Genomic DNA, 24,250 nt, shown 5'->3' with positions numbered 1-24,250 from the left:
AAACTTTAGGAAGTGTTCCACTAGCATTTACTCTATTAACAGGTGTGATAGGCTGACTAAAATTAAACCAAGACAACAGGAAAAGGTTTTGTCCTTCTGATCAGCTAAGGACTTAAAATATATTAATTTTAATAACAGTAAAATTTTTATGCTTTCATAATTATCTGTATGTTCTACTGCTGCAAGTTGTGCAAACCTTTGAGTATAACATTATGACCCTTTTGTAGAGATACAGATACTAAGGAAAGGAATTTGATTTGTGTTTGCAAAATTCCCAAGGATTTGGTGTTTGAAAAAAGTATGAAATGTTGTGACTTTCCTGGCAGTAAGAACAGTTCTTCAAATTGTTTTCTCTGGGTTTTGGGTTTTGTGAGGTTTTTTTTTTCAGAAGGGAGACCTTCTTTTGCACTTTTCACACTTAAGATACCAACTTTCTAGAAGTTATTTTTAATATCAGAGGTAGGAGGTAAAACTACTTTCATGACTACTTTTTTTATTTCTCAACTGCACTTTCTTTGAGAGATAAATGTAACATTTAGCAAATTCACCCTGACAGTTTTACTGTTCTGCCCACACTTAGTGATTACCACTAAAGAGTTAACTGGGGCTTTTGCCTGTCAGTACTACTACCTTTCCTATCAGCAAATAATAACCTTTAATCTGCTTTTAGAAGTGATTTAAACCTGCACTAACTGAAACACTGACTATCTAGGAAGGTTGTGATGGGAAGACCCCTGAATTATGCTCTGGCAGATGCAAATTTACCATGAACAGAGGACGTAGAGAAAATCAATCAGCTGTCATTACTTCTCTAGAAACATCCCATAATTGTTGCCAAGAACCGATATGTTGTCCTACAATTGACCCAATTGATGGGAAAGAGTTCATAGGATATTTAACACAAAAAATGCCCTTACACTTGACCATCAAGGCATGTAAGCAGAACCAAAGAGAATATGGAAAAAACTTCCTGAGGAAAAGTTTAAAAGAATAAACTAAACCCTGTGGGTGCCACTCACCCAGGTTACTCTGCATAGGAGATGGCCATGTGGATGGGCTGGCTCTGCTACACTTACTGGTGTGTCAGCATCTTAGTAAGTGTTTGCCAACACTTACCAGACTTTTCTCTTTGAGAACCCAGCAGTAGCTGATTAAAATGACAGAGGACCAGCATCTTAAAGTCAAAGTAGCATGTAATTGCCAAAGAGGGCATAAGATTTAGGAATACATTAGCACAATAAAGAGACCAAATGCATATTTTTCTGTGTGAGCTCAGAGGGCCTATCTCTTCCTCTAGTATGGTCCAGCCTGCTTTTTCCTGTGGACTGGAAGAGCTAGGATGCTTGATGGGGATAGCTAAGATTCAGTTGTGAATGTTTTTTAATCTATTAAAGGCTCAATTCAACTGATAACTAATGCATAAAAGAATTTTAAAGTAGAAAATGTATATAAAATAGTTCTTGGAAGAATAAAATAAAATTATGAGGCAAAAAATAGATTGTTACATATTTTCTATCTGAAAAATCATGTTTTGTTTTCCTGGTATTGCAACATTAATTTACATGGCAATGTCTCCCATAAGTTTAGGATTAGGACCAGTCTCCACTCTCCAGCTCAATAAATCTATAATGAAAGCCATGTAATGCCCAAAGTATTAGTAAAGCCATATTTCTATCCCTTCTACATGCCTTCATTCTTTATTAATGCATGAAAACTTTTCCCCTACAAATTGGTAGAAGACCAATAATGAATAAATCATTCAAATAAGCCTTTTAGCAGAGCTGTATGTTAATGATAATCATCAATATCTGACATTCCCTCAGGAAGAAAGTCAGTATTTAAAGTTATTTGCTTTGGGAAATGTTTGGGCAACAGTCATTCTTGTTGCTTCAAAAACGACAGCAGGGAGTCTGAAGCATACTGTTAACACCCTCTTGAGTAGATGTGACTACATTTTCACCCTATTGAAATTCCTGCTGTGTTGCTTTGTATTTAATCACAGTCTTTATTGGCATTTATTCATTGTAACTGTACTTTATTCATTTATTCACTTAAATGTTTATACAAAATTGAATATCTAAAACTGTGGCAACATCTTTTATGATCAACAAATAAAAATTAATCCTGCTTGCGTTGCATGTGCATGTCTATTCAACAGATGCCCTGTTATTGTTTGATAGATGCCTGTGCCAGAAAAAGAGCTAGAAGCATATTCTGTTTAGTTTAGAAGTAATTGGTTCTTAAAAGATTTTCAGTTTTCTGTTTATCAGATACACGAACGTATGTTTATGCATACACTCATTTTATAAGACTGTCATTTGTACTTTCTACAGCAAGAATTCTGATTATTTGCCACAGTCAGAATTCTGATTAAAAGGAAGCCTGACAGATCAGAGTCTTCACTGCTAAAAGTTACTCTGTTTTCATTTTACATAGATAAAGACTGAGGCCAGTACAAGCTGACTAAGAGTATGGCCAGTGTTTCTCATAATAGCATTTCAAAAAGAGTAAGTCCTTAATATTAAATTACTTTTGTTTTCCTTGTAATTTTTTTTTCGTTTTTTTGCCGGGAAATAAAACCAGAAAGGTTTCCTTTGACCAGCACCATGCAACTAAACTATAGCACTAAGTGTCACGTCCAGCTGTTTCTTGAACACCTGCAAGGATAGTAACTCTGTGCTGCCCATTACAATGCGTAATCACCCTTTCAGGGAAAAATTTCTTCCTGATCTCCAGCCTGAATCTCCCCTGGTACATCTTGAGACCATTTCCTCTTGTTCTGTTACTTGTTGTCTTTGAGAAGAGCTCCACCCCCATAAGCAGTCAAAATTATATTTGTTCTCAGATGAGAGAGATTTGGTCCACTACTAGCAGGACTAAATAGTCCCAAAAGGCAAGGCATGTGTCACAGCAGAAAGCCTTTTGTTCTGCAAGCCACTATCTCAAGCTGGGCATTGTAAAGAGAGAACATGTTACATCTTCAATAACGAGATCTATGAATAATTTCTCTGCATGTAACTCCAGAGTTTTTTCTCTAATTTCTTTCATCTGGAAGGATGTGCCTGGGAATTGTTTCAAGCACAATTATTTCCTTTTTGTACCTGCAGGACTCTGGGCCGTCATCAGAACTGAGCTGCTACAGGCGGTGCTTATCTCACGTTTTAAATGCTGATCTTAAAAGAGAATTTCTGTGGGAAAAAAATAAATTCAAGAATCAAGAACAGGGGGTTTGGTCAAACAAGTTCTTCTTCAGGCACTTAATTTTGAAATTGCCTCATGATAATCACATAAAGACCTTCCTTTTTGTCAACAAAACCCCTATGCCACTTAGTTGCTTGATTCTTGGCCACAATGAACAGCTCTGTGTCTCTTTTGTGTCTAAAACATAGTATGATTCACAAGTATCTTTTCCTTAGCTGTGCCATTCTGCTCTAGAACATATGCTCTAACCACATGGTATAAACCCACAGGAGAAGACACCCCTGACCACTCAGAAGTTAACATATTCACTTTGCACTGACCTTGAGCCAGAAAGACTACACTTAAATTAGTAAATTTGAGCATTGGCTTGGAGTAAATATTTAAAGTACTTACAGAAATAATGAGAAAATCACCAGAGATTAATATTAGTATTTCACATCATACCCTGCAGATGCACAGTAAATATGGGATGGCAAATGGGGGTTGAAACGTCCACCTGCTCTGTGGGTGGTTTAGACCTTTACACAAACTTCAGGATGTAAACCTGGGAAAGAATTAATGAGTGCCCAAAGGTGTGTCCATCCAGATTGGATTTAGGCATCTTTGTATCACAAAGAGGGTTTGAAGCCAAGTTCTTCACTTCAGCAACTCCTCCTAATTACCTCAGAAGTCTTGTACACTGTGTTTTGTGAATCCTGTTTTGAACTACCTTTCTGGTCATTAAAGTATTTCTCTCATCATTGTGTGGAAATTGTGTTTACCTAACTTTTGTCTGGGGATGCTGATAAGTAGAACTAAAGAGGCAGTTTGCCTCACTGCTGCATTGCTGAACCAAAATTCACTGTGAGTCCAGGCCCAAGAGATTATCATTAAGCAGGAAAAAAAATCCACTTTGAAACAGTATTACATGCAATAGTTTCAGACTGGTGGAACTATTTCTGATAATTATAAACGACTATAAAATAATGGTGAGAACGAATTAAATGGCAACTAGAAGAGAGATATGGACTCATGTTTTAGTGCCACTAAGGTCATCCAGTCAGACCTGCTGCCTAGTGCAGGCCAAATAATTTTAGCCAATAGTTCCTGCAAGGAGCAAAAATATTCTTTCTTATGGTGCAAGTTATTGTTCCTATGGTTAGCAAGTTAGCTGAGCAAGAATGTAGCCCTTAAGAAAACATCCAGCACTTAAATATTTCCAGCTTGAATAACTCCCATATTTTCCAATTAAAATATATAGATATTAAAAAAATAAGTGTTCACATTGCTACTATTTGGAAAGTAAAGAAACAAGAAGAAGAGTAGCTTCCTGAATTAATAAAAATTGTAAGTTGCACAAGAGGCTGTATGAGCCCAGTATGAGCCAAAGACATATTTCTTTGTTTATTTCCTTTATTCCTCTATATATCACTGAGATTTTAGAGTAGGTTAATTCTGGAGATTGAAAGGGTTTTCCTAGTGATTCACAACAACATAACTTTGGACATATTCCAAAACCATGGCAACTAATAGATATCTTTCACTATCTTAGTCATGCTTTTAGCTAACTCAATGTCTAAAACATGCTCTAAAATACTGACCCAAACAATGCACTATAAGGTGAACCTTTTATGACTAATATTACACTTGCCAATAACTAATTATTAAAGGTAAGTGACATCTTGAAATTCAATTTATATCCTATAAAAAAGGGAAAAAAGTTCACCTCAGTATATAGTACATAACTTTGCCAAAAGAAGTTTTATTCTACTGACAATTATACCAAAATAAATAAGTAAATAAAATATTAATAAAATCAAAGAGTGATCATAAAATGGATCAAAATCATATTGCAAATATATATATTCATAATATATACAGTAGCTGAATATGAAATAATAATGGAGTGAATTTTATCTTAGCACTTTGTCTCTCAGAAGATCTAGCACATAGGTCTCTGTCAAAAAGAGACAGTCCAGAGACTGTTTCAGATGAGAATTTGGTCTATCACAGTAATGTGATATGAGGTTACATGTCCAAAGGAACAAAAATAAGAAAATTGCCAAGGTTATTTTACTCCCTCCTTGAATTTGTTCCAATAAGTTGAGAATGAATGGAGTATCAAAAACTCGGAGATGACTTAAGACAATCTAATTACACTCAAGAAACTGTTGACCCGTCTGTTACCAAAGCTTAAGGATAAAATCCCAGCTACCCTGTGCAACCTCCTTCATCAGTATTCTGAGGTAGGATAGAAGGAAGCTTCTACTGAGTAACTTCTCTGTGGCTGTTACTTCAGTCCAGCACAAATAATTTAATACAGAAGAAAAAATAATGGATGCTAGCCACAGAGCCACTTTCATTACCCATGGTTTAGGGTTGGAACTACAAATGTTTGAGTCTTGAAAAGCAAAACTTTCACCCTCCCCATCACCATCCTTGGCTTTTTGTTCTGTCATTATTAACACTGGTAGCTCAAAAGCTGTCATTGAGTATATTTCTGGTATTTCAAACCAAGCAAAAAGTTCTTTTGTATGGCTGTATGCTAAGTAGAGGGATATCCAATCACCTAGTAGAAAATGCAAAGAAAGGAATGTCAAACTTTTGGCAAGCTTGAAAAAATTTAAACCTGATGATATTTTTGTATAAAAATGCCTCCTGATTTGGCTGTCAAGCAGAGTAAAGCAGAGCTTAATTGTTTCAGTGTGAAGTAATGCAGTTCTAAGGTGAACCTTCATTCAGTGCATCATTGTTCTGTGGTAAAATTATAATCTTCTGTCAAGTAAAGAGATTTGATTGGTAACAGAAAATTGTACAATGAGCAGAAGATCCAGAGAAGAGCTCACAAAAAACAGATAATGTTCAATGTATGTGGATAACAGTCTTCTTTCTTTGACCAAAACATCAGTTTGCATTTCTGAAATGTGCCAGAAAGCATTCTTCAACTATCAGCAGCCAGGAACCTTAAGCTATTTTCATTAAGACTTCTTTTGTTATACAAACGAGTTTTTTTAAAATATATTAAATGAGGAAAAGCAAGTGTTGTTTTCAATCCCCAAACAACTCCAAGAAATCACAAAGCTATGCCTCCAGTCCCTCCTGTGAACATATTTAAGATACACCTGCTGAATAATTGTCCTCAGACTTCCTAGTCTCTACTTAGATTGACCAACATCTTCATAAGGGCTTGCAATATGTTTATTTCTCAATAATCACTGCCTCCTTCAAATCATGTTTTATTATTATCATGCATACCAAAAGATTACTTTACAGAAGATACCTGCTATTCATGTGAAATGTGTAAAAATGTACTTCTTAAAGTTCCTGTGTGCCTTCTGCAATACCCATTCATTACATAAGAGCAGCAAATGTTGCATATGCTGTATATTGTTACAGTATAAGATGGTTTACACTCGGTGCCATCAGCTGGAAAGTGTTTGATCCCTGCTCAAAGGTTTGCTAGGGATTGTGTGATTCTCGGGGAATTTAGAGGCTCACCAGATTTGAAATACAGAAACATTTTATACAGTGCTTTGTGGTGCCTGAGTGGTTTTCTGCAGGTTGCATCAATTCACCACACCAATAAACTGATGACAGTAAACAAGACTCATTTAATTACTATTAAAGACAACTTTCTTCTGGATATGAATAAGCAAGTGCCAGTGACTTTAAAAAGAGGTACTAATCTAAGCCTAGGTGGGATCTAATTCTACGTAGCTTAGTTTTACTCTACTGCTTAGTGGTTTCACTGCTAGTTCAAGGACCTGGACCATGTTTTCAGGTATCTGTTTATGGCTCCAGCAAAACTACTTTATCAAAACTCTCTATCAGCATCCTCATGGCCTTATCTCCCAAATGCGGATGCTTTCACATATTGGAATAACCTCAGCATACTGGAAAGTTTACATCAAAAAAGAAAATTAATGCATTCCACATGCAGACTGATCCTCCAAATTAAGGTCTCCACAGGGTTAAAATACCAGAACACTGCACATGTTGTTCATTTTTCCTCTTCTAAAATGTTGCAATGCTGGTGGAGGTCACTATAAACTCTTAAACACTGTAGTTGACATGAAAAAGTAGAACCAGAGTCTGCCCACATTGTGACAAACAGAAAACCACACAGATGTGTCAGCATGGCTTGCACTTATCCCTGCAAGTGGCCCAGCAAAGATCCTCCCTCTCTTGGTCTCATGGTCCAACCTGCATTTATCTTATAATTTATAGCAAAGCTTGGGCCAACATTATCCAATTAACTGAATCATTCCTTAGAGTCATGAATTTAGGGAAAAAAAAAAAGAAATTAAAAAGCCAATCTAGTTGGTGTGATGTAAATTCCACCTTGCAACTACTGCAGTAGGAGTTTCATTCTTGGAAATTCATAGGAAATTATTCAACATTAGAAATTAAAATGTTGGAGAGCTCATTATACTTTTACGATTACCAGCTATATTTGATTTCATGACTGGTGAGACCCAAAGAGCTCTGAAACTGTATCTTTACCATGATTAGTATGTCAAACTTAGGAACACACGTTTTGCTCCTCACCACTGGTAGTAGCCTAATCCTAGCCTAGTTGTAGCTTGGTCTCCAAAAACCAGATTCACCTAATCAAATTTTCTAATTTTAGATTCTCAAATGAGATGAATAGTAGTCAAGTACATGCAGTATCCCTGTGACTAGTGACAAGTTACAGGTTTTTAATAACTGCAAGGACTCAGGATGAGGTTTTCCTGGCTCTTCCTGTCTGCTCTTGCCTTTGTCAGTGAGAAGGTTTATTCCAGTTTACACAGTTGAAACTGCAATTGCCTAATGACCAGGTGGACGTCACTTAATTTACTTTAGCCTTTCTTAGCTTTGCATAATTTCATGCTACAGCATCTATTGCTGCTATAATGTTGATATATGTTTTTGTAAATAATAGATATTGGTCAGAGGTAGTTATTCTGGCAGTTAGTCTGAGTAGAATAAAGCTTCTGTGGTTCCAGAAAAAATATGTGGTGTAGGGCAATACCAGTGCAGGAGTGGCCACAGAAATGTGGCTTCAGGGCTCTGCACAGCTTGCCTGTTAACCACTTCTGGGTACTAAAGGAATGGAGCTCCTGAAGCTCAACAAAACTGGTTTCAGGAGTCACCAAGAGCACAAGTGGTGTCTGGCATATACAATATACACGATGTGGAATTAAATTTAGAAGTAATTTGAAATTGCAAGCTGAAGGAGAAAGACCTAATCTAGGATTTCTTGGAAAGCCACAGTAGGCCCAAAGTTACACTTGGTTGAGGTGGAAGAAATTATCAACATCCCTCTTGTTATGGTAAAACACTTGATATGCTGAGTGTTCAAGTAAGCTGGCTATTGAAATAAAGGGGAAAAGCAATGGCATACAGTGATGGGGTGGGTGGATGGGGGGGAGAGAAGAGTTAATGAGTAAAAGATAACTTAAAAGACAGAATTTTTGTAAATATTCAACCTAAGACGTATGGAGATGGATTTATAACAGTCCTGAGTGTTCACATCCAAAAGCAAAATAAACTTGACCAATGTTGTATACATACAAAGTTCTCTAGCAAACCTAAGTATTGTGACACTAAGGCTACAACGGTGATCTTTTAAAATATATTTAGGCACCAAAAATCATGCCTATAAGGATTTTCTCAGAAGACATGAGAAATTAGGTCCCTAACACCCATGAGTCAGGGTTAGCATATCCTCAGGCTAATGATATCCTCAAACTAATTTGCTTACCTACACTTTTAAGGTTTAAAAAAATCTGTCTCCAAGTATGTGAAAATTGGCAGCTTGAATTTATATTTTTGATAAGGCAGTCAGAAAGAGAGTGGGAAAGCTATTGAAGTATCTTAGCACCTGACCATGGGCAGGTTTACCCCACAGTAGAATGGACAATGCAGAAAAAGCACAGCTCAAGCTGTAGCTAGTCAGGAAAATCAAGCCTGTGTTGCAGGACAGGATATGTGTTTTCTTCTTTTATTTTTTTAAGAACCTGTAAGTACAACTGAAAAAAAATGAACAAATGTACCGATATCCTTAAGAAATTCTTCCAAATGCCACACAATTTTCTCAGCCAGAGTGACTTCAACATCTTGTGAAACTTATTTCCAGGTTTTCTATCCTGATCCACAACCTACTTAGGTGTATCAAAAGAAGTTTTAAAAGACAACTTGATCACAGTTCATAAGAACCCAGAGGAAAAGCCTTTGGATATTTGAGACACTTTAATCTGACAGACAACATAATAAAAGGATTCAGTTTCTGGGTAAGTTGGAGATAGAAAAGTAAAAATTAGGAAGAAGAGAGATTTTAGGAAGAGCAGCAATTAATCATTGTTGCAGCTTGCCAAGGTAAGTGACAAATTTATCATAACTGAGTCTTTAATTCAAGATTGAATGACTTTCCAAAGGATGGGAGGCAAACAATAAATTTTAGTGCTAGATAGCAAAAAGGAAAAAAAACTTCCTGAGGGAGAATATTTCCTGTCCTGTGATATGCACACAACCAGGCTAAGTCCATGGCATCCCTAGGGTGCTTTCATGATTAACAAGAGATGGACACATACCACAGGATGTACAGCATGCATTCACTGAATTCAGCATGGAGCACTTATACTGTAGCCATGTGGTGTGTCTTTGTTTTTTGTTTTGTTTTGTTTTGTTTTTTCTCCAATAAATTAATTACAGGTAAATATTATGAATCTTTTTTTTAACATTATATATCTGCACTGTTTCTTAATATGTATAAACTCAAACACTCTCCTAGACTTCTGTTCTATAATAAATGCAATAAAAACCTGATCAAAGATGAAGGAAAACTACTGTAGTGTGAAAATTGTTTACATTCAAGAATATACAATGGCATTCCTGTTTTTTGCTTCTGCTGACATTTGCTTGCATTTGGTTTCAATGTCATTATTTCCAAATATATGAAGGCTTTAGATGTTCCAGAGATAATATTCCTTAGCAAGGGTAATATAAATAATAAGAATAGATTTTATAATGGACCTTTTTGACCCAGAATTAAACATAAATATATATATATGTATAGAAGTAAAAGAATGTGAGCCACTAGTTTTGGAAGATTTGTATTATTTTGCATCAATCATAAATTTACATCTGAATTGTTCCTAAAATTCAGTGAAGCCTAAAAGATAGTCAGGAAACCTTGACAGAGAGCAAGTCACTCTATATTGGACACTCCCTCAGGGATATTTTAGTCAATTAAGAGTGATCATAATTAAGATGGTAGCAACTGAAAAAAGTGGAAGAGGAGGTGGGATGGGAGTACCACTTCTCTTCCAAATCTATCAATCTATCAGTTAGTTTTGAAAGAGACATTTGCTTTCTCCACAGACCTTGCCTCTTTTGCCTCCCTAGATTATTACAATTACAGCAGTAATTCTAGAAATTAATATTTTTTTTTTAAATACTCCATCTCATCTTGTAGTTTGAGGTTTAGTAGTACCTCTTAGGTTTTTGGAACATGTTTCCTCAGGAGAGTGAATTAAGCTGGAATATTGACATCCAGTGTGACTGATCATGTTTTGAATGCACAAATGGAGTTCTGGAGTTGGTCATTCATCAAAATACATTAATTGCTGTATGGACTTTACTGAAGTGGATCTTGGTAAAAAAATTTTAATCACTGTTCAATTTGTTCTTCAATCTTACAAACTCAAAAAAAGTGGAAGCTTTTCCAAATGTACTTTCTTATAAGTTTCAATTGTTACATTCAAGTAGATTTTGTCCCTATTGTTTCTCTAATGATTCATAAAGTATACAGGTGATTTTATATACTTAACTTCAACCAGCATATACAATTCAAAGTATTGTCCTACTTTCTCTGCAAATTTTCAAACATATTTAAACAATAATTTACCATTATCTGTCATGAAAACCTTTGACTTTACGTATACTTGAAGTGGAGGTTTCCTAAACTCCAAGTGTTCTTTTTCACCACATCTCCTGCATCTCCTGTGGTCAGCACAAAGGCAGCTTTTCAAATCCTTCTGTAGGTTACTAACTTTGGCTTGTCTACGTACACAAACTTTTCACAGCTGCTTCCCACTCCATGGCATATTTTGCCAACATCAAAGGGATCTGAGGCTTTCCATATGTCTCAGTTGTCTAGCCCACGTGAATACAGGATTTGGAGCTGATGCATTGTTGTTATTACTAGCTACTGGCTGGAACCATATTGGTGGACCACGATCCTATTGTCCTACATACTGTAAAATGTGAGAACAAATGATGGTTTGTGATTCCAAACACTTTATAGTCCTTCCAGACAAATGAGAGAAGACAGAAATATAAGAGAACAGTGAAAAAAAAAAAAAAAAAAGAGTCAGGTCTATAATTAATCTTTAACAGTTGTAACTGATACTGAAGAAAAACACTCTGAGAGAATAGAGGATTAACTCTCACATGGGCAAGAAGACTTTTAAAATTTAATATGTCCCTTCAAGGGCACTGCAAAATGAGTTACTGTGGAGTTAAATGTTTGTACTTCTCTCCATTAGTTTGGTCACATATATTCAGATCAGCCTCTTCTAGTGGAAAATGTTCCTGCCCAGCACAGAGAAGGTTGCAACTGATCTGTAAGGTCCCTCCCAGCCCAAACCATTCTCTAATTGACTTTGTGTTTCAAATAGAAAACATGTCAATTTTTCTAACTGTAGGCTCTGCCCAACCAGACTGGGCTCTCACGTGAAAAGGCTGTATTTCTATTCCCCTCAGTGTTAGCAGTAAAAATGACCAGACCAGCTGGGTCCTTATTTTCTTCCAGTAATGCACTCAATAACAGTTTCTATATTCTGCTGCCATTTCCAACTTGAAATTCAGCTATGCCTACATTGCAGACATCTGTGGGCATATCCCTGTGATCCATTGATATGAAAATGTCCTACAGAAGCTCCTGTTATAAGCATACTCACATTTACAAAAGAAAAGCTAAACAAAACAACCCACAAAGAAACAGAGCTTTTAGCTGTTAAATTTGTTCACCTGCTTAGCTTGTCAAAGGTAATCAAATAAAGTATGCAATACACAACTTTCACAAGAGAAGCTGCATCCTTTTTTAGAAGGATTTTATTTATGGCACACCACTGCAGGAATAACTTCAGATCATTGCTAGCAAGACATGGCCCTTAGCGAACAATTCTGCTGATGATACAAAGAGCAGACAGAATTTGCAGCCTGGTTGTATTGACTTGGTAGTAATGGCTAATTTTCAAAGAAGTTGGTAGATTGTTTCCAAAACCACCAGATTTAACACTGAACTAATATAGAAACAAATCTGTTGAAGTTTTTGTACTCCCTTTTACTGTACTAAGCTTCCTTTTAGTGTACTACTACGGAAATATATATATATATATATATATATATACATGAAGTATCAACAATATGATACTGGGGTATAAGAGCACAAGATAAGAGTCAAGACAGGAAAGAGGCAGGAGAAATCTATAATTAGATTTTTCTCAGTGCATTCATCTTCATTTATCCAAGAGGCCAAAGTCATTATTATTTACTCAAGAATCTCCTTGGAGAGCAGAACTATAAAGATTTACTGCATATTATGAGAATCTGTAAGTATATTGAAGTTCCTTAGTTCAATTATTTGTCCCTTTTACACTTGATTAAAATGGGAAGAAAGTTGTACCAGTGTCTATATGTTTGGTTTCTGATTATATCCTCCCTCTCCTAAGTTGTTCCTGTAATAGAAAAAGGGGTAACTTTATTTCATTTCTTCTCTCACACTTTTTCCACTGGCTTATATAAGCTTGCTTGTAAAGTTATTTGTGTTCGGTAAGAGAAGACGACCAGATTTGTTAAGAAATTCGTGACAGAAAGTCTTAACTAGAATAGTTGTAGTTTTCACGGCCATCCTTTGAGCTCAGTGGAGTTTGAGGCTTAGATACAACATGGTCCCTTTAAAGAGAGTGGTACCCCAGAGCAGTCTGGATTCAAGAATTAAGTCCTTGCTTTGTCTTGGCCTGTTAGAGCAAAACACTTTTTCAGGATCAATCGTATGAGTCATAGAGAAAAAGCATTTAATTTTAAATTTTAAATCTGATTATCCTGTATAATGTGAAACTGCTGTTTAGCAAACAGCTTTATTTAACAAAAATGGAACTATGCACATACACACAAAAAAACCCAAACCCAAGCCCAAACCCAAACACCAAAGTTTCACAACAAAACATTTATTTTTACTTAATCTTTGTTTATCCTTGATAAAACATAGGGAAAACAAAATTTTCTGTAAATAACAGAAAGTTTTAATATACCCTATTATCTACATTTCCATACAGAAAATATTTTAATGTGACTTATTTTATTTTCTCTAAAATAAAGACATTAACAGACAGTATAAAAGTGCCGAAAAAGAGAGACTTAAACCACTCAGATATCAGAGTGTGTTCTGAGAGCATACAGTTCTTTCTCAGATTCAAATATTAACAATATTTTGTGTTATTTGTTTAACTTAATCAAACCCAAAGCCTAAGCCTGGGTTCAGTTTTCACCGTACAACACAGTTCTATTCCCAGTGTAGAATCCTATGCCTTGTCCACAACTTTGCAAACTGCATCAAGTCCCTGTGCTTGTCAAGGTCATCAAGGCTGGTTGCATAGCTCCAGGTACTGGCATTAGGCAATCCAGCTGCAGAAACTAAGGCAAACCATAACTAATGGATGTCAAGAACAGCAAGCTAAAGGATGATAGATTTTTAAATGATTCACTTAACCCCCAAGCCAGCAATCAATTACAAATAGTTAAATGCACACAGGGACTCCCACAAGCGTGGGTTTTGGGTTCTTTAAATGTGTGGACAAAAAGAGGAGTCCTATCCTTGCAAACGCTGGTGGGACTAACTTTATGGAAACAACACCAGTGGAAGAGCACACATTTATGTATAGCATGTAAGAATTTCAGTAGGAACTTAAATATAAATATTCAGCTCGTGTTAGATAAAAAATAAATATTTTTCTTTTTCTTATATGATTTTGATAAATATCTACTTTAGCAGTTGGAGAATTGATTGAGAATGGAATTGTTTCTTTTGTTTTATTTATGTATTATTGTTCTGTTTCTTTTGACCCTGACAGTATTGTGCATTTTTACTTTTAAAATATCTATTAATATCCACATTTTCCATTATGTGAGTAAAACCTATTACTGTGCTCTCAGAAAATATTTTGGAACCTTCAGACAGAAGACAGCATAAGCGTATTTCCAGTGTGAGGTGGCAAGCTCAGCAGCCAGCGTTTGCAAAGGCAATTTATATAGCAACAGTATAATCACAAAGGGCTTACATTTTATCTTCAATGAGAAAAAATATTTACTGCAATTACAAAGGTTTTATAGAAGAGATGAAACCTCATATCTAAGAATAAACCAGTTCACTACAATGACTTTGAAATGTAAAGGTTAATATTTGTATTCTTCATAAGCAAAATTCTGCTATAATTTAAAAACAGCTAAATCCTTGTACATAAATAAAAGTCCTTGCACAAATATATAAAGAGCATGCAAGAAACTGAAGCAAGACCTGTAATTTCCTGAAGAACTGACCAATTTTAAACAAAATAATTTTGGTGAAAAAAAATTCTATGGGCATATACGAGCTTGCTTTAATGCAAACTGAATTTGTAGTCAAAGATAGGAGAGCTAAAGCCATTCATCTGAGGAAAGGCAGGACCTCAAAGGTTCATTTCCTATTCTGAATCTCAGTGAAAAAAATGTTTACACTCAGTCTCTCATTTCACAGGAATGACTCTAATTACCAGGCTACTATTACATTGTCCCTACTGAAGTCATTCATCAGCAACTAGAGAGCAAGGGAGAAACAAACAAAAAATTAACTATATTAAAAACTACATGAAATATACTAAAGTCCTATTAAACTCTGTTTAAAAATATAGCAAATTCGCCATTCATGTTAGATAAGATGATGTCATTATCAATACAGAGCCCAAATCTTTCCCACTGCCCAATTTCTCTTTTCTGACTATCTCCATTTCTCTTGATAGCCTAGATCCTGTGCTGGAGAAGCCAAAGAGGAGGAGAGGGAGGGACAAACGCAGGCAAAATAGCAAAAATCTGCAAGTTAGAAGGGTGCTTAGATCTAATCCCAGGACTAAGACCAGAGAAGAAAAAAAACACTGAAATATTAATTTGTTCCATTTCTTTGCAGGCAGCAATGGTTCAAAATGAAACATTAAGTTTTTCTCCTACTGACTTTAGTGATGCCCCGAACTGGACCTGTAATTTCCCTTCCCTTTCTTTTTGTATTTGGTAGCTTGCTTGAGCCTACAGCGACACAAGACATCCTCCAGCCAGGGTCTGTAACCTGCCTTCTAGTACATATTTTTTGCCAACAGCTGCAGGGAAACAGAGAGAGGTCCGTGACCTTCTCTGTATAATCTTATGAAAAAGACGCATATTTTAGTACCTTTTCCTGTTCCCTGGGAGTAATTTTTCTTGTTCCCAGGGAGTTCTCACTAGAATAGCTGCGCTCCAAAATACCTTCACGCCAATAGCAAGCTCACAGTAGTTTGAACAATTCCCATCATGGTTATAGAAATATTGGTATTGCCTACAGTGAATTTTGAGTCAGGCCTCTCATTCTGAATAAACCTGCTAGAAGACCAGACCTACTGTCTAAGTGACTCTAGCCCTTACAGCAAATCAGCAGTTTGTGGAGCTACGTGGAAATCTACCCAATCTCTCTCTTTCCTGGCTTCACAAGTGGGAGCTGTTGATACCTGCACTGCTCCTGGAACAAGGCAGAGCAGAAGAGCAGAGTAAGTTAATCCGCAAGCCATTCAGAAACGTCTAGGACAGAGACAGTGACACCAGGGAATCATATGTCTGCACTGAACATCTAGTAAATTGTTTACTTGGAGGGTTGATGAGAAACGTGCAAATGAACCTCTGAAGCAACTACTTGTCAGGTAAGGATACTAATGCGCTCTGATAAAAAGCAGTATGTTCTCATCATTGCAGTATCTTTTCCCCAAACGTACTTGCAGCAGTTTATCAACATTATATAATGCAGGGAGAGTTCAGGGCAAGGATAAAGTGTTGATAGCCACCTTTAGGTGTGCTTGTTTATTTGACTCACTTGATTCATAGGTCTCCTCTTTGCACAATGTACTTTGAGCTGTTTTTTTCCTCTATTTTTAATGATCAGTATTACTCTTGATCCTAAATAAACATCCAAGAAATCCTTTAGGTTTCAGAAGCAGGCTTGAAAGACTGTTTTTTTAAAACTAATCCAGTATGTGATTTATTTCTCATACAGTCAATGCTTGTTGTATTCTATATTTTCCTCTTGTTTACCCTTTTTTTCCCTACCACTGTTTTTTTCCTCCTGCCCTGGGGGGGGGGGGGGGGGGGGGGCAGGCGGGGGGGAGAGGGAACGGGAACCCAAAAAGGAAAAAAAAAAAACAACAAAAAAAACAGAAGAAAGGAAGAGCAGGACAGGAAAGCTCTAGCAGCTAGTGCTTTTTCTTTAGGGGTTGTGGGGGGAGTGAGGGAGCGGGGCTGGGAACCTCCTGCCCTTCAGAGGGGCAGGTCGCCCTTCCCGGGAGCAGGGAGGGGGAAGAGGGAAGGGGGAATCGTGTGGATGCCCCGCGGGGGCAGCATCCGGGCTGGCGTGGCCCCGGGGAGCTCCGGGGACACCCTGCGGCGGAGAGCGCGGGGAGGGACCGCGGGGGGACAGAGGCTCCGTGGCCGGGGGAGCGGAGGGGCTGAGGAATGGCGGGAAGGATGGATGGATGGATGGATGAGAGATAAGGGGTGGAGAGATGGAGGGGTGAGGGACGGATGGATGGGAGGATGCAGGATGCAGGGATGAGGAGGGAGAAGGGGTAGAAGAATGAGAAAATAAAGGCTGAGGGACGAAGGGATGGAAGCGCCGAAAGACAGAGGGCTGCCAGAGAGAGCGCCCGAGCTTCCCAGCTGCTCCCCCTGCGCTGCGCGCCCCCGCGTCGCTCCCGGTCCCCCCCTCCCCGCTCCGCCGCTGCGCGTGCCCGCGCCCGGGGCTGACTCTCCCTCGCATCCTCCTCCGGCGGCGGCGACGGCGGCAGCGCCGGGGATGGGCAGCGAGAGCGCGCCCAGGAGCAGCCCGGGCCCCGCCGCTCGCCCCTGCTCCCGCGCCCGCTGCTGCTCCTGCCCCGCAGCCCCCCGCGCACCGGGGGCAGCGCCGCCGCCGCGCCATCCGCAGCCCCCTCCCCGGACGGGTGAGTCACCGGGCCCTGCGCCTTCGCCCCGAAAAGCACCTGCCCTGCATCCCCCCATTCCCGCTCTCGCGCCTCCCATCCCGGAGTGGCTCCGGGGATGAGCGCTGGGGGAGCGGGGGGGCCCCGGGGAGGCTCCGCGCTGCCCCCCTCTACCCGCCCCGGGGGGACGGAGGGTCCCGGCCCGCGCTCGCAGCCCCCCGCCCGTGCGGAAGGTCCGGGGGGCAGTAAGGATGTCCCCGCGGCTCCGGCGGGATGTGAGGAAAGGGGCTCCCGCCCTGCTGCCCTTCCCGGGCACCGCTGCTCCTTCCCACGGGGATTTGGCACAAGCGTACACGGACACCCCGAGAGCGCCGCTCCCAGCCGGGGCCAGGACACCCCTGAGCCCCCTCCTCCCGCACCCCCGGGCACCCGGGCAGGGGGCAGAGCCTTAACTTTTTGCAAAGGACCGTTTGTAGGTGGGGAGGCAGGAGCCAGCCCAGCAGAATTGGCGGCTTCCCCGGAGCCGCCCGCAGGGAGGTGGCGGAGGGTCCCGGTCCCCTCCCGGCGCCGCCGAGCGCGGCCCTTCCCGCGGGGCTCGGGGGCGGCTTCGGGCAGGGCTCAGCGCTCAAATGGACTTTTCCAACACTCCCTCCACCAACATTAATAAATAAATAAAGTGCCGAGGGGGGGAAGGAGGGGGCTAGAAGTCTGTGCTTGCTCTGCTTTCGCCGCTCAGAGCAGCGAGTGCAAACGACGGGATGCTGTCTCTGAAAAGGGTTTTCTGGTTTTTATGTGTCATGATGCACACGGCTGGTGGTAGCTAGTATAGTAACTATCTGTATCCCAATAGTTCCCTGTCGAAGGGTTGTTATGGCAGCAGCGCTCCCCGCTTCTTTTATTTTTTTTTGTCTCTGGCACAGGGTAATGTTAACGACCTGGAAATTGCCTTAATTTAAAAGGAAAAAAATTATAAATAAAGCAGCCTCTTGACTCTTTGCCAAACAGACAGCAAGTAGAAAAATAAGATTCACACTCAATCTTCACTCCGTTCTCCAGAAGCTGGTGCTGTGATAACGCTAATGACTGGAGGAGGCTGGGGGAAAATATCTTTCCCTCCACATCTAATTCCTGTTTTTTGCTAAATTTTGTTGAAATTTTTCCTTGATTGTGGCTTGTGCTGCTTTATGTGTTTCACTGATACTTTTGCATAGTGTTGTTTCTTACTTACAGAGGATTCCTTAGTCCTGTGTTACACGGGGTAAAGGGATTCAAGTAAATGTGCATATAGGTAAAGCACATCATTTGCAAAATCTTGTAATTCTGTAGATTTTGCTTTTCTGTACAAGTCACAGGATGATAGCTTTCTCCTTGTAATGCAGAGAGGAATCTCTATGAGACTCATCTGAATGGTTTCAGCACATCTTACCTGCCACAGCTGGTGGCAGTCTGAAACAATATAATTTAAAGGTTATTATGGCAGTAAGTTTCTCTATCACCTTTAATGGTCAGCCTATTCTCAGTCAAAACACATATAGTTCAAAGGGAAACATTCCGATTCTGATTTCAGTTTAGTCAGTTTTTGGAACACAGCGTTCAAGCCCTGAAACCATTGAGAGGGATGAATGTTAAAAACACGTAAAATTGGCAGCAGTCTATACTACTTCGACATTTTTACTTTGCACTTTTGTAGACACCATTTGTTGTCTTTGACCAGAGTTTGCTTGGGTAGAGACTGAGCAGTAAATGATAAGGACAGAGGGTTTTTGTCCTGGTAGCTCCTGCATTTTTATTTCCACCACAATATTTGAAGATTGATATTGATATTGCAGAACTAAATGTTATTGAATTGTGATATCTTGTTTCCAATTGTACATTTTGAAATGTTTGCTTATCAGTAGGAAAGCAACACAAACGTGTAATGTTTATTTAAGGATGAAAAAATGCTGTCCCAGGGTGATTCATGTGTAGAAACAGGCTAGATTCAGGTTAAGTAAGTGAACTAAAATAATGTAGTGATCCGTAACTAATTTTCACTGTTTATAATGAAAACAGGCACTCTTATCTTTGAGTTGGAATTTAGAGATGCTGGAAGAGAGATGAAGAACACCAAAATACATATCTTTAATGACAGATGAAACTCATGAATAAAGATCAGATATTTCTGAGGGAATGCAAGCACATTTCTTAGTATAACTTTGGTCATGATTCTGATCCCAGCTAAATCAGTATGAGATTCTCCCCAGGCACTGCTGTGGGCAGAATCAAAGACAGCCCTGCTATCCATTTTTGAGGAATGGGGACATGAAAAGATCATTTGTATTTTTCCCCATTATCATAGCTGGAAGGGTTTATTTTGTATCTCATATAGAATATTCCACACTTTACCCTCCTAAGCAGTAGTCAGACCTACAATTCTTACCTGCCCAGAGAGCTCAGCTGAGATAATTCTTATGAGAAGGAATAATACATGTTTTGCTAGGGCAGCTTTATTGTGACCAAATAATAGTCATGTTTACTGTAAAAAGGTTTGACTTTGAATGAGATTTTCATATCTGATACCACTAAAATTTCATATTAGGGAGTGCGAATAACACGTTTCTTAAAATGTCATTATTTGCTTTAAGGTTCTGGTGCGAAAAGACTAGATTAATTTAATCAAGATGGAGGGTAGATGTTTCTATCTTTGGTGATTAAAAATATCCTTAGTGATTTAAAAATAACTTTAAGTCATAATGAAGAAAAGACAAATTTGGACACTCTGAAGAGGGTTACAAATAAAGTTATTTGGTATAAATGAACTGACAGATTGCTCTTATTTAACACCAGACAGAGGTAAAATGGAACAAAACAGAAAGCTGGCAAAAACAAGTCATCATGGGAAAAAACAGAGTATAAATCCTGAAAGACTTGCAAAAATTGCCCAAGAGACTCCAGTGTTAACCGTTTGACTCCCTTATGGGAGTCAAATGGAAAAAGCCCCATTGACTTCAGTAAACATTAACAGCATAAGTGTATGCTAAGAGAGAAGATGGGTAATTCAACCAAGTACACGAGAATTCAGAGTGATAGTTTCTGAAATCAGATTAGAAATGTATGGCCTTTCTTCAGTCAGGAAGTCCTGATTTCACTGAAAATTAATTACAAGATTGCTAACTATTTTTCAGGGCAAAAATGTCAACCTGAGAATAATGTTTCACGTGACTTTTGAAAAACGTGGCACTTTATAGTTAATGTGGTTTTAATTTGTGTGATATTCTATTAAAATGATGTTACCTTTGCCAAGCTCAAGTTATTAATTAGTTATTAGTAACCATTTTCCCTTTCTTTGTATATCTTATTAAATGTCAGTTTTTCAGAAATGGCAAGAAATACAAAACAGTCTTCTTGCAAGACTGCACTCATAAGCTGAATAATTCAAAGCCTGTAATGTCATAGTGCAATCAAATTTTTAATATGATGCTGTCAAAGTTATAAAAAAAGAAAATCAAATGTGACATCATAGAAAACAACGTATATAGCTGACATGACATCCAAATGTTTTAATTTCCCCACTTTATATTTAGTGGTTAATGAAGAGAGACTTCTTTCTTTCCTTTGAGGAAACTCTTAATATAACATATTAAATGTTCAGGAAAAAACCTATTTTATTTTCATAAAAACATATGCAAGTTTTTGAAGATAAGTCCTGAACATAAAGAAGATGCAATCATTTAAGAGATAATGTAAAGCCTTCACTGGGAAACGAGAAAATCTGTGGCTGATGAGAAAAAATTACTGTCAGACAAATTTTCTAGAATATGGTAGGTAATATCTCAGCAAAAGATATTTTATTAACTGTTCCTAACTATAGATGAACCTCTGTCCAAAGAAAGAGACAAAGTCACCCTTGCCCTCAAAAAATATAGTAATTTCTTTCTGGAGAAAGAAGCATTTTCCTGCTGCTTTTCTTCCTAAATTAAGTGTATTTAATGGCAATGAAAAGTACAAAGTACCAGATTAGCAGAAGTGGAAAATGAAAGTATTTTCACCCAGCCTTTGTGGAGCACAGGAAGCAACAGTGCAATGTGGTGACCCCAGAATGATCTGCCATTTCAGCCTGGTTTGGCTAGCTTCTTGACATGGAGAAAATGTTTACTCACTGAGGTCTTCCAGGTGGCTAAGGACCAATTTGCTCCAAGTGATCAGTGTAGTGAGGAAATTTGTCTGGAATGGGATTTTAGTTGATAACTTCAGCCCCTGTCTTCCTCAAAGAAACCAGCCCTGGTTGTGACTCCGTGGGGACCGGGCTGGATCCTGCAAGGAGCTCAGCATCAGTGCCTTCAGAAGTGCCAAGTGCCTGCTCAGGATCCTCTAAGAAATGCAGTGAAATACCAGTTCATTCCACACAGGCCACAAACCAGCTTTCAAATCTCAATGATTTTCCGTCACTATTGCATGTTGGCTGTATTTGAATCAGTGAACTAGAGGTGAAAGGCTCCAAATATGTGATTACCAGTCCCCTGAGACATTTAGCTCTTCAAGGGTAGCTTACTGGAAATACTTATTTGTATTTCAGAAACTGGAGTAGAGAGAAATGAATTTAAAACACACAAATATTTTTATTTTGTTCTAAAAAGTGCTTTCACCTTTTTTTTTTGTTTGTTTTGTTTTATTTTGTAGAGAGACTGTAAATGTCAGATATTTGATTCTGGAATATATATATAATCTGTGAGCAAACAGCCTCATGGATTTTGTATTTCTTTGCCACATAATGCTGCATTTTTGGTCTGACAGTAGAAAATTATTTAGCCATACTCTCCTATATCTGGCTACATTGAAACATTTTAATACTAATGTTTGGATTGTTGGGTTCTCCCCCCCATATCAGCCACTAAAAGATCAAATAAATACATAAATGTGGAAGCAGGTATAGACTAAATAAACATCTGTTATTTATCATGGATTTTTATGTAAAATGCTTTATTTTGTCTAATTTAAGCCTAATACTCTTTTGGGAAAAAAAACAGCTTATAACTATTGTAATCATTTTATGCTACAGTCCAAACCTACTATGTAAATAATGCTACTGAATTAAGGAAAGCCACCAACACTGAAAATGAATATTTAATTAATAATCCATCTGTTCGAAGGTCTCTAATCTTTTCTACAGATGTTTTCTTCCTCTTAGTTTATCCAGGACAGCTACTACAGGAATTTCAAACCGAGAAAGTGTGCTAGAGCTGCAATTGCAGTAAAGCCTGTTTTCCTACTCCAGTGTTAGAATAGAGGTGAGAGGCGGGGATCCATAAGGTCTAAACTGTGAAGGTCACAATGACATAAAACATATGTTTTCTTCAAAATTATTTTTCTCATTGAGGCAATGAGTATGGGCTTTTTAAAATATGGTATATGGGGGGAGTGGGGTGTGCAATTTGGGTTTGTCAAGAGCCTTTATTTTTAAAATTAAGCGTCATTAACTCCCCTGTTCAAAGACTTTCTTCAAATGAGTCACCACATCTTGTGAAGTCAGGTACCAGCAGCAGTACCCAGAGCAGATTACTAACCAAGGACAGATGGACGCAGGTGGCAAGGAGACCATGCCAGACACCACGGGGTGAAGCAGACTCACAAAGCAACAAAACCAGTTTTCTCTGTTTATCAGCACAACATTTCAAATACCTCCTTTTGAAATAAAAGACACAGATTTAGAAGTCCTCATAAAACAGTTTCTTCACTAAAATGTTTTCGATAGAATAAAAGGTATTGTATGTGAATTGTAATGCACATGCCATCATATCAGAAATAATTTAAATATTTCTTTTTTTTGAGGTTTTCTTTCAAACTAAAGCCAGCAAAATTATTTCAATTTTGGGAAGCAAAATGAGTGGAACTCATATTCTGACAGGATAGGATTTCAGAAAAATTTCTTCCATGGCTTAAACTAGAGAAGGAATACCTTCCTTTAAATTAAGGTTGTGGTGAATGAAGGCATCAATCCTAAAATTATTTGTGTAGATGCAGAGCAGAGGGAATGTGTATATTCCAATAAATTAACTGATCATGTACAGCAAGTTACTCATGTGACAAGTACTTTGTGTTTATCAGGATTGAGTCCTTGCTGTTTGGCAAAGCAGTGAAAGTCTTGTCTTAGAGGGAGAGGGTAGAACTTTTGGTAGAAATTAATCTGGAATTCTCCATCAAGATTATTTTTCAATGGAAATAGTTCCTGCTTTGAAAATGGAATAGGCATTAGTGTGGGTCAGTAACAGAAAACCACTAATTTAATTTGAAAAACAGAAAAACATAAAGTTTTGAGGTTTAGAATTTGAAATGGGAAATATTTCACAACCCCTACTGCTGCGTATTGCATTTGTATGGAATAAGAGGACACCCAACTACACTTAGAAAGCAATCAAGTTATTGCCTATATGTTATGTTTGGAATAAAATTTATCAGCCAAGGCTATCAACCTAGGCTATACTGATTTTATGATTTATTTAAGCTGACAATAGAAGATTTTCACAAAGTAGCTGCTTAAGACTCTTGTTCAGCAGTTCTAAATACCCGTAGTTTAAAGGCCAATGTTTAAGCATAATGAAGTAAGATTGCTCTGACACAAATGCTAATTAGTTTCTTGCAACTACCCGACTTAAAAAAGAGTTTTTAAGCAACCTCATTTAGATGAATGGGGAAAGAAAATGCAGTAGTATCCAACAAATGGCTTTTGGGAACATAACAAGCTTGCTAATTCTAGAACTTGCAATAATTAGGAGACTTTCCAGTGAGATTGTTTGCCACAAACAACATTCACCTCAACCAGCTACACTGAGACAGCTGATGTCCTACATTCAGAA

At 38.3% G+C, this 24,250-nt stretch overlaps 1 protein-coding gene across 4 annotated transcripts in view; it reads left to right on the top strand.

Moving 5' to 3' along the window:
• The first annotated feature begins 15,944 nt into the window (after positions 1 to 15,944).
• FUT9 (fucosyltransferase 9) overlaps positions 15,945 to 24,250 on the top strand; it is a 96,865-nt gene continuing 88,559 nt past the window's right edge. For 2 of the 4 annotated variants that reach the window (XM_014883626.2, XM_088162027.1), the window contains exon 1: positions 15,945 to 16,148. Coding sequence is in view for 1 of the 4 variants with exons in the window: in XM_088162026.1 (XP_088018152.1) it covers positions 17,294 to 17,438 (145 nt within the window). In the remaining 3 variants the exon portion in view is untranslated. Of the gene's footprint in view, positions 16,149 to 17,293; positions 17,439 to 24,250 lie in introns of those variants that run through there. The other 2 variants (XM_088162026.1, XM_088162028.1) reach the window with 2 other exon arrangements.

This window comes from Sturnus vulgaris, chromosome 3 (assembly GCF_052056855.1).
Source record: "Sturnus vulgaris isolate bStuVul1 chromosome 3, bStuVul1.hap1, whole genome shotgun sequence".
Classification (NCBI taxonomy): domain Eukaryota; kingdom Metazoa; phylum Chordata; class Aves; order Passeriformes; family Sturnidae; genus Sturnus; species Sturnus vulgaris.
Note: the sequence above shows the minus strand (reverse complement) of the source record. Positions and strands in the feature narration are given on the sequence as shown.